Source organism: Erythrolamprus reginae, chromosome Z (genome assembly GCF_031021105.1).
Source record: "Erythrolamprus reginae isolate rEryReg1 chromosome Z, rEryReg1.hap1, whole genome shotgun sequence".
Classification (NCBI taxonomy): Eukaryota; Metazoa; Chordata; class Lepidosauria; order Squamata; family Dipsadidae; genus Erythrolamprus; species Erythrolamprus reginae.
In genome coordinates this window covers 99,270,057-99,281,776 of record NC_091963.1, presented here as the reverse complement: position 1 = coordinate 99,281,776, position 11,720 = coordinate 99,270,057, and the positions used below count along the sequence as shown (strand labels likewise).

Below are 11,720 nucleotides of genomic sequence, written 5' to 3'. Positions count from 1 at the left end.
AACGTGCATAGCCTGATTGTCGGAAGGCCGACAATCATAGCAAATGATTGTTGGCCTTCTGACCATCAGCTGTTTTAAGTTGCAGGCAGGAATAGGCTATGGCAATTCCTATAGCCTGAAACTATTAACTGCTTGTACTAATCAAGCTGACTAAAACTGAAAGGTAAACTGAAATAGACTGTTTGTTATTTGCTGCAAGGAGGCAAATTGCTGGGAGGCAGAGGCAGATTTTATCTTCTTGTGCTAACCAGGCAGTGGTGAAACTGCCTGTTTGCTATGAAGAAAAAAACTCAATAACTATAAATGCCTATAGTATGTTCAAATTATTAGACTTCTTTTTAAAAGACTTTTATTGTTTTAGACAACTTAGCAAAATGAAGTGTTTTAAAATAAATGCTTGATCTGAAGAGGCCCAATGCTTTTGTATCTTCTGGCATTAATATACTGCCATAATGTACATTTCTCCAATTTTTTGCTATTTCTCTGAGTCAGGGACACAAGCATAGAAATATACTGCAAACAGCATATATCAATTATGGTGAACCTTTTTTTTTTTTGGGTGCCAAAAGGATGCATGCCCACACCAATAATGCAATGCACTCCTCCTTTTGTGTGCACAACACCCCTTGCACGCTCCTTCCACGCATGTGTGCAGACTTCACAAGCCTTGTCTTCCTGTAGGCTTGTTATGCCATTTTTTGCCCTCCCCAGGCTTCAGGAAAAACTCTGGAGCCTCTGGATGGTAAAAAATGGGCCCAATGGGTCTATAGGAAGTTTGGAAATTGGGCCCATTTTTCACCCTCCCCAGGCTCTGGAGGTTTTCTTGAAGCCTGGGAAGGGCAAAAACAGTCTCTCCCCGGCCTCCAGAAGGCTGAAAATAAGCTGTCTTCATCCAAAAATTGAATACACTGTAGTTCTTGACTTGCAATCTTAATTTGAGCCCAGAATTTACGTTGTTAAATGAGATATTTGTTAAGTGAAGTTTGCCCTATTTTAAAACTTTATTGCCACAGTTATTAAATGAATCACTGCAGTTATTACTTTGGTAATACAATAATTAAATGAATCTAGCTTCCCCATTGACTTTGCTTGTTAGAAAGTTGCAAAAGTTGATCACATGACCTTGGGACACTGCAAACTGTCATAAATACATGCAAGTTGCCGGGCATCCAAATCATGGGATCATGGGGCTGCTGCAGTGGCCGTAAGTGTGAAAAGTGGTCCTAAGTCACTTTTTCAGTTCTACTATAATTTTGAATGTTCACTAAACAAATTGTTTTCCATTGATGATTACCTGTAAATAACAAATATGTACAATTTATTTTTCTTGTATAGGTGGTTTTTGACTTACTACAATTCATTTAGTTAATGAAATTACAATGGCAGTTGTTTGTTATGCAGTGATTTTGCTGAAAACCAAAAGTACAATATATGCTGACAAAAACATAAATCACAATTGTGACAGTGGGATGCTGCAAATAGTGGTAAATGTGGGCCAGTTGCTGAGCACCTGAAATGTAATCATGTGATTGGGACAACTGTTGGAACTTTGGAGCTAGATTGTCAGGGTTCCAACCGATGCTCTAATTAAATCATGAGCCTCAAGCCAAGCTTCAGAAGAAATCCAATTATTTATTAGGAGCTTCATGTTGGCACGATCCAAGTAAAGCCTCCATGAAGTTCTTCGTGATCCAAGTGAAGTTTTTCACAATCCAAGTGAAGAACTCTGACTTCACTTAATTTGGTTCTTATCCTGTTTCCCGCTCCTCCTAAGGTGTTCATCAGATTTGTAAAATGACCCATGTGACTCATGTAACGGACTTGATTTGCTTAACAATCATGGTGATTAACAAACACCGTAAAAATTGTTGTAAAATTGGATCAAGTTACATGATGATTGAATTACTTAATGATTGTATTGCCTAATGGCTAAAATTCTGGTTCAGAATAGAATGGAATGGAATAGAATGTAGAATGTAGATATAGAATATAGAGTAGAATAACAGAGTTGGAACGGAACTTAGAGGTCTTCTAGTCCAACTATGTAAAGTTATGCATATCAGGGCAAAGAACCCCAAAGAGCTCCCTACCAAAGGATGGGGACCAAGCTTTCTGAGACAATCCAAGAAAGGGATCTTGGGGTTTTGGTGGACAGCTCAATGAAGATGTCAACCCAATGCATAGCAGCAGTAAAAAAAAAAAAAAAAAAAAAAAGCAAATTCCATGCTTGGCATGATTAGGAAGGGAATTGAAAATTGGTCAGCAAGTGTTGTATTGCCTCTGTACAAATGGATGATGAGACCCCATTTGGAATACTGGAAAAGGTGCAAAAAAGGGCAACAAGAATGTTCAAGGCTATGGACCCTTATGAAACCAAGTTGCAATGCCTTGGTCTTTTCAGCTTGAAAGACAGCATTTAAGAGGTGACTTGATTGAAGTGTATAAAATCATGCATGGGGTAGAAAAGGTGGATAGAGAAAAAGTATTTTCTCTATCACACAATATCAGGACAAGGGGGCACTCCCTAAAGCTCATAGGTAAGAAAGTGAGAACAAATAAAGGGAAATATTTCTTCATCCAGAGGGTCATTGGTTTATGGAGTTCACTTCCAGAAGAGGTTGTGATAGCTGCCCGCCTGGATAGTTTCAAGGCAGGATTAGACAGTTTCATGAATGCCAAGTGTATCAGTGGTTATTAAAACCAAATGTCAATGCACCGCCTCTACATTTGTTGAGGCAGGCAGGATTCCTTTGAGTAACATTTGTTGGGGGTCAAGGGAAAAGGGAGGCTTTTGCTTTCTCTTTCTGCTCAAGTTCCCTGTGTACAATTGGTGGGCCATTGTGTGACACAGAATGCTGGACTCAATGAACTTTGGCCCAATTCAGCATGGCTCTTCTTATGTTCTTATATTTTTATGTTCTTATGTAACTCTCTGCTTAGGCAGAAAAATCTATACTACTTCAGGCAGTTATCCAACATCTTTTTAAAAACTTCCAATGTTGGAGCATTCACAACTTCTGGAGGCAAGCTGTTCCATAGATTAATTGTTCCTCCTTAGTTCTAAGTTGTTTCTCTCCTTGTTTAGTTTCCACTCATTATTCTTGTTCTACCCCCAGGTGTTTTGGAAAATAGTTTGACTCCCTCTTCTTTGTGGCAACCCCTGAGTTATTGGAACACTGCTTTCATGTCTCCCCCTAGCTTCTTTTCATTAAACTAGACATACCTAGTTCCTGCATCCATTCTTCATGTTTTATCCTCCAGTCCCCAATCGTCTTTGTTGCTTTTCTCTGCACTTTTTCTATAGTCTCTACAACTTTTTTACATTAAGGCAACCAAAACTGAATGCAGTATTCCAAGTGTGGCCTTACCAAGGCCTTATAAAGTGGTATTAAAACTTCATGTGATCTTGATTCTATCCCTCTGTTAATGCAGCCTAGAACTGTATTGGCCTTTTTGGCAGCTGCTGCACACTGCTGGCTCATATTTAAATGTTTGTCCACTAGGACTCCAAGGTCCCTCTCCCAGTTACTACTGTTGAACTACAGAGCTACCATCTATACTATACCTATGCATTTTGTTTTTCTTGCCTGAATGTAGAACCTTATTTTTTTCACCATTGAATTTCATTTTGTTAGATAGCCCTCAATATTAAAGTCTGTCAGGCTCCTTCTGTATCTTGAGCCTATCTTTTGGAGTATTGTTTATTCCTGCCATTTTGGTGTCATCTGCAAATTTGATGAGTTCCCCTCATCAATAACTTGGATGAAGATGCCTTGGGGTACTCCAAAGCATATTTCCCTCCATGTAGATGCAGTTCCATTGAGGACTACATGTTGAGTGCGGTTGGTCAGCCAGTTTCAAATCCATCTGGTGTTGTTGCTGTATAACCCATATTTTTCTACTTTATCTAGTAGTAGTCCACTTTTTCAAATCCAAGTAAATTTTATCGACAACATTCTTCTGGTCACTTTGTCAAAAAATGCAATAAGATTAGTCAGACATGATCTGTTTTTGACAAAGCCATGTTGGCTTTTGGTTATTACTTATTGTTTGCTTCTAGGTGTTTGCTGATTTGTTGCTTGATTATCTGTTCAGGGATTTTCCAGGATTCCCTGGTATTGAGGTCAGGATGATAGGTCTGTAGTTTCCTGGATCTATTTTTTCCCCTTTTTTGAAGATGGGAACTCTTTTCCAGCTCTGACAGTGCTCCAGGATCTTTGAAATATATAGTTCAGTGGTTCTGAGATCTCATCTACCAGTTCCTGGTGATTTGAACTCATCTAGGGTAGACAGCTGTTCCCTTACCACTTTCTTCCCTATTTTAACTTATGTTCCTAATATGCTTTTTGTGGTTCTGTTTTTGATAGGTAGAGCTGTTTTTTCCCTTTCTGTAAAGCAGTGCTTCTCAAATAGTGGAAGAGGGCCTCTTGGGGAGGGGCCTGGAATGATGCCGGGGTGCACATGAGCCCAGGAAACATGCTTTTTTTGTTGCAGGAAGTAGAGCAGGAGATATAAAGTGCAGATAACAAACTCTTAAGAGACACTGTGGAAAAAGATTTAACAGGGATGAAAAGAAAGGAGCAAAGAGATGGAGATAATGAGACGAATGTAAGTATCCCAAAAGCTAAGATGAGGAAATATGACAAAGTGTATATAGTGCTTGGCTTCACTGTGACTACGATGGGAGATGAAGAAAGACCGATATGTTTAAGTGCTGCGGTGGCGTAGTGATTAGAGTGCAGGCTACTTCTTTTGATCACTGTGTGCCAGTTTGGTAGATCAAATCTCACCAGGTTCAAGTTTTCCATCCTTCTGAGGTGGGTAAAATGAGGACCTAGATTGTGGGGGCAATATATGCTGACTCTGTAAACCGCTTAGAGAGGGCTGTAAAGCACTGTGAGGTGGTATATAAATCTAATTGCGATTGCTATTAATCTGTCTAAAAATGTTGGCAGCAGACAGCATGAAGCCAAATAAATTAAGGTGTCACTTAAATACCCCAATCATGCTGATAAGCCACTTGAGTTTTTTCAGTGAAAATGTGCTGAATATTGCAAACAATTGTCCCTGCGGAGATTGGGATGTGCGAAATGTTTACTTTTTCCATGGGGAGCATAACAGAAAATGATTGAGAAGCACTGGTGTAAAGATAGATGCAAAAAACGAATTAAGTAGTTCTGCTTTCTCCCTTTTTGTTACTTTCTCCCAGAAATGAACCAATTGTTTTCTTGACTTTTTTTCTTGTTTTTAATGTATTGGAAGAAGCTTATTTGTTATTTTTTACTTTTATCACAAGCCTTTGTTCGTTGTGAACCTTAGCTTCCCTCACTTCATCTTTACAGGCTCTGGCTATTTGCTAATATTCTGCCGTAGTTATTTTCCCTTATTTCCACTTTTTATACTTGTCCTTCTTGTCTTTCAATTGTCAGAGAAGTCTTTATGCAGTCATGCTGGTGTCCTTTGAGAGCTATTATTTTTCTTCTTCATAGTGCTAGACTGGGCTTTTATAATCTTACTTTTCAAAATTTCCCAAGCTTCTTGATTTTTTTCTCCTTGAGAATTTTAGTCCATGGAAATCATTCCTAAGCTCTCTCTAAATTTATTGAAATTAGCTCTCTTAAAGTCCAAGACTAACGACTTTGTTCTACTGCTTGTGTTTGCATAATGTTGAATTCAAATATTGCATGATCACTTGCCCCGAAGATTCCTTTACCTTCAACACCTTCTATCATTGGGGGAAAGATCAAAGGCAACATGAGAAAGTATTATTTTACTGAAAGAGTAGTAGATCCTTGGAACAAACTTCCAGCAGACGTGGTTGGTAAATCCACAGTAACCGAATTTAAACATGCCTGGGATAAACATATATCCATTGTAAGATAAAATACAGGAAATAGTAAAAGGGCAGACTAGATGGACCATGGGGTCTTTTTCTGCCGTCAGTCTTCTATGTTTCTATGTTTCTATTCCATCTCTATTAGTGAGTATTAAGTCCAATATGGCTGATCCCTTTGTTTCCTTCTCTACTTTTTGGGAAACAAAGTTGTTTGCTAAGTTTGTCAGGAACCTGTTGGATCCTCTACTTGGTGTAAAGTTGATGTCAGGGTAGTTAAAATCCCCCATTACTCTTGTGATGTGTTTTCTACATACCTTAGTTAGTTGACTAGCAAAAAGTTCATCTACTTCTTCTGGTTGGTTGGGTGGCCTACAGTATAGACCTATGGCAATGTCATTTGCACCCACCTTTAATATTGACCCAAATGCATTCAAGATAATTATCATTATTATTATTATGCTCTATTTCTATAGAGATGTAGTTATTTCTTATATATAGTGTAACTCCACCTCCTCTTTTATTTGGTCTTTTCTATTAAATAATGTAAATCCCTCTAGCTGCATATAGACTTCTGGTTTTGTATATTCCATTTATGTATGTATGTATGTATGTATGTATGTATGTATGTATGTATGTATGTATGTATGGTATGTATGTATATATGTATGTATGTAGTTGTTTATTTATTATGTATGTATTTATGCATTCATGTATTTATTTATATATGCATTCATGTATGTATTTGTTTATTTATGTATTTATTTATGGATTTGTTTATGTATTTATTTATGGATTTGTTTATGTATTCATTTATGTGTTTATTTGTGTGTTTATGTATTTATTTATTTATGTGTTTGTTTATTTATGTATTTATTTATGTGTTTGGGTTTTTTGTTTATTGGATTTATATGCCGCCCCTCTCCAGGGACTCTGGTTTTTTGTTGATTTCATCCCACCAAGTTTTCGCGATGGCAACAATATCACATCTTCCCTCATTTACTTAAATTTCTAATTCACCATGTTTATTCCTCATACTCTATTCATTGGTGTATAGACATTTGAATCCATTTTGATTGACCCTATGTTTACTGTCTATATATATAACCTGACTGTGCCTACTTTGTTGCCATTTGTTTGATTAGTGCACATGGTATGGCACTTACTATTAAATGCTTGGTTTTGCTTGACAACAGAGCTGATAATCTTACCTGCACACACATGCATGCACTAATAATAGCATCAACATAACAGTCCCTACTGGCATTTTTGACCATCTTAAGAATACACCTCTTGCCTCTGCTGGCAGTAGCATCTGGCAGGCACCTGACCTCTTTCAAAACCTCCATATCCTTTCCTAAATATACCTCCCTTACAATTGAATCACCAACCAGAAGGTGGCTTCTCTTTTTGGATACCTTGCTGCTCTTGTGTGGTTGTTGTGTAATACCTGATTCATACTTTCCCCTTTCCACAGTAAGTTCTTCATCACAGACCACGATCCCTGCTTATTTGAATTATCATTATTGCAACTACCTTAACCCGTCACTTAGTGTCCCTATTAAGATTAGCAAGGGCACTATAGCTTTATACTGGGACATAGCAAAAGCTTTGTGTTTATGGTTCACAGCTCTACTAGATACCACCATTGTCCATACTGCCCTTCTTCTGCAAAATCTTTTTGGTAGAGGGGGCTGATAGTGCAGCATCTCAATAGAATGGAATGGCTGAATTGGTGCCTAATTTCTGCTTAGAGAACACAGATTAGAGATTCCAGATAGATAATCTGTCCACATGGACTAGTAATTTGTTGACAAATTTGTTTACAGTATCCAAATTTGAAAAGAGTACTTTGAAACACAGCTGTAAAACTAATATTACAATGAACTAAATCACGTCTTTTTGAAATAAAATAAAATCACAAACTCAAGTGCACTAACCCTGAATGTATTATTGCTATTTTTGATTTGTAGTTATATGATTCGCGCACCTAACAATTCTCAAGCTGCTACTTTTATCCTCTTCCATTCACAGCCAGCAGCTCCTTCCATCAGCATCTGGGAAGTTTAAAATTTTTTCTCATAAGTCAAAAACTATCTGTATATTGTATTACATAAGTGCACCTGGCAAATGCTTCTAAAACTCTTCTTTTCAAATATATTAAATTCCAAGAAAACAGCTATTTTGGTTTCATTAATACCCTCTTCTAGATTGCTTTTTTGAGGGTAGAACACAAATTCTGAATATCAAGATAGAACTAAACCCCATAATATGCTTATTTCTGTTGCATCTTATGTCGTCATAAATGCTCACATTGGCCTTGGTACCTGATATCAGGATTATGTTATGTAATATGGATACCCATCCATCTCTTTCAAAAAATTGAATAATTTGCCAGTTGAATTTTAAGATACTCAATATTTTCAGAGCCTCTGATTTTTGTTATCCTTGAAAGGGAGGAGTCCACTCTGGATGTAAAATACATGAATGCATTTTCTATTGCAGCTTCAGGTCATAAAACCTCAAATCAAATAAGGATTTCAACTAGGGACTTCATGTCTTCCTTTGATTTGTCAGAGATTTAAGATACTTTCTCATAGTAGTGGCACAACATTTCTCTGATTTTCTTATCAAAATTATCATTTTGAGCTCTAAGTCTTATTTTTTAATTTGCCCTGGGCCCTAAGGATGTTTTTAATATTTTATTTATGTACCTGTTTGTTTAAACAATTTGTATAGCTGTTCATCTCAAACTATGGGTGTCATGCAAAGTTTTAAAAATATTACAAAAAGTGCAAACTCATAATGTCCCAATTAAACAATAATTCCCAAAACAAAACCACATCACCAATACCAGTGTTGCTCATCTAGTTATCTTGCTCCAAAGCCTGGAAAAAAAATCTAGGTCTTCAGATCTTTACAAAATCTTAATAGGACCCAGGCCATATGGATTTCTCAGGGGAGATACCTGATTGAAATCTGAAATCTAAGTCTCTAAAAGTCTCTACTCATACCTGGATAATCCATTAAGCATCCTTCCTTAGTTCAGGCAGGCTTGAACTAAAGTTAAATATTTCAATGTATGCTATGTATGGTCTTTCTTATGTCTATCATAAAAACACATTAATATTTAAAAGACGTTATGGTTTTTTAATCTTGAGAGAATATTGACAAGGTGTCAGATCCATGCCATGCACATGTGCTTTTTGAATGGAACTATGCTTCTTATCCTCTTGTGATCCACATATATTTTGATCAGGGATTTTATAGAGTATTGTAAGCTGCCTAGAGTATCTTAATGACAAGATAGGCAGTAAATAAATTTAACAAATAAAGAAATACTGTTCTCAAGACCTCTCATTGAATCTTTGATACTTTCCAGGCACCTGTCTTTAGTACAGGTAAATAGTCATTAATTTGACCAAAAGGATTTCCAAGCTGATCATCCTTTCTGTTTCTAAATTCTTATCATTTTAATAATATAATTCTCTGTTAATATAATTGTTATACAGCTATATTATTCTCCCATATTTCTCACCAAATGATTTTCATTTCACAGATTTTCATTCCACAAGGCATTAAAATAATATTAAATATATACCTTATTTTGTCTTATTTCCCATTTTTGTGCCATTTAAACCCAGTTCTCTGGGTAAGAAAACTGCTAACTCTTGAGTTTCAAGATAATTTAAACAAAATTGCAAGTCCCATGATAGCATTTTTTTAAAACTTTCCCTTCTTGTTTGTACAATATTCCCAAGATTGTGACCTTAACTGTATATTCTTATGTCTCCTTATTGGAAATATGCATGGCAATTTTCTGAATATATTTTCATTAAATATTATAAGTTACTATTTTATAGTAACTTACTTAAAAAGCATATTTTAGTAGATGTACTTTGCCATAGGTCTATTCTTATTCACATACCAGTCTGTGATGTCACATTTATTCTGAAGGTTCTTTCTGATTTGATATAAAGGGGCTATCTGAGATTAACCATTGTTTCAGCTTCAACTAAATTTATCATTTACTAATGATAATAACTTTTTCTCTTCCTAATGCTATCCTCATATAAATTCCAAATTTAAGTTTGGCTGTAGAAAACTAGAAGATATAGCAACAGCTATAGCACTCAGACTTATATATCACTCCAAAGTGCTTTACAACATTCTCTGGTTTACAATGTCAGCATATTGCCCCCAACATTTTACCAACCTCAGAAGGCTGAATCAATCTATGTGATTATATAATTGCAAATTACAGAATTTTGTGCTTTGGTTTCTTCCATGTCAGAAAGAAATTATGTCAGTGTCCAATATCTTGTTTTTTTAGTATAAAAATTTCAGTGTTTTCTAGTATAGTGTTACCTCTACCTACAAATGCCTCTACTTACAAACTTTTCTAGATAACAACCGGGTGTTCAAGATTTTTTTTGCCTCTTCTCAAGAACCATTTTCCACTTACAAATCCAAGCCTCTGAAACTGTAACCGGAAAAGGCAGGGAGAAGCCTCCATGGGGCCTCTCTAGGAATCTCCTGGGAGGAAACAGGGCCTCCACTCTCCCTGTAGTGTCCCCAATCGCACACATTATTTACTTTTACATTGATTCCTATGGGAAAAATTGCTTCTTCTTACAAACTTTTTTACTTAAGAACCTGGTCACAGAATGAATTAAGTTTGTAAATAGAGGTACCACTGTAGTCACTATTCTAGTGAATAGTTGGAATCCAGCAACTATGCTTGGAGCTGATATCACTGCAGTATAGTGTAGAAAGTATTTCTTATCATAACTAGTTTTAATGTGACATTAGTTATTCTGCTTTTCAGACTGAATCTGCCCTTGCCAAGAATTACCCTGGGAAGAAGGTATCTAGCACTAATAACACTCCTATCCCAAGACTGACATCAAATCCATCCAGAGTTGACCGTTTAATTGTGGATCAGTTACGAGAGCAAGCCAGAGTGAGTTATTTACATTTTGAATCTCATATTTTACCTGCTTTGTTAACTTTTTCTCCTGTTTGTACTCTTGGGTTAGTGATGAAAATAAAAGCAGGCATGTGTTCAGAAGGGAATTATCACTATATAAAAAAGGTGTAATACCTTCAAAAACTGAGAAAAAGTACCTGCTTGCACATTTTCATTCAACAAATATCTTCATATGCTGAATCTGAAGTTTATTAAAATTAGAACAGTTCAAGGAAATAAGCAAGTGAAACAAAATACACTATATTTCTTATAGTTTAAAATATCACTTGTCTTGTCAGATGACATAGAATTAAAAAAATACTTTTATAACTTTCATAAGAGAATCTAAAAACATGACAGCCATTAAGTAGAAACAATAACAATAAATACATTAAGCAATACTATAAAAATAATTTAAAAAGCAAAAACTGGCAATATCAGATTGGGCAAAGTCTTCTGGACCAGCTTGGACTTCACTGCTTTTGTTTTTAAAAAAATGAAAGAAAGTTATTTCTGTGCTGCCATAAAGAAGTTCCATAGAAAAGCTTCAGTCTGTTGTTCCGCCAACCTCACAGAAATTTGCCTAATAGGTTTAACTGGTGGACCAATATTGGAGAGAGTAAGTGGTCCTGCAGGTATAAGTAACTTTATAATTATCTATTTATTGTAGTTATCAGTAAAAAAGCCCCCTGAAATATTGTTCTATCAATATAATTTTCTAAGACACAAAATGTCTTGAAACTTTTAAATTCAGAATCTTGCGAAATGGTATGGGGATACTTCGGCAAATACAAATAGGACAGTTGCCTTGGATCCACAGAAATGTAGTTCTTTGAAAGATTTATTGTAGTTTTATAGTGGGGCATTCAGTAAAATTTTTCTTTTCAATACTTTTGAGAAAGGGCTAAATTTCTCTTG

General features: G+C 36.0%; 1 protein-coding gene across 3 annotated transcripts in view; it reads left to right on the top strand.

The window, feature by feature from the left end:
• The window catches only part of MEIOC (meiosis specific with coiled-coil domain), a 33,486-nt gene that overhangs the window by 16,485 nt on the left and 5,281 nt on the right, over window positions 1-11,720 (top strand). For all 3 annotated transcript variants that reach the window (XM_070729633.1, XM_070729632.1, XM_070729634.1), the window contains exon 6: window positions 10,662-10,796. In XM_070729633.1, coding sequence (XP_070585734.1) covers window positions 10,662-10,796 — 135 coding nt within the window. The remainder of the gene's footprint in view (window positions 1-10,661; window positions 10,797-11,720) is intronic.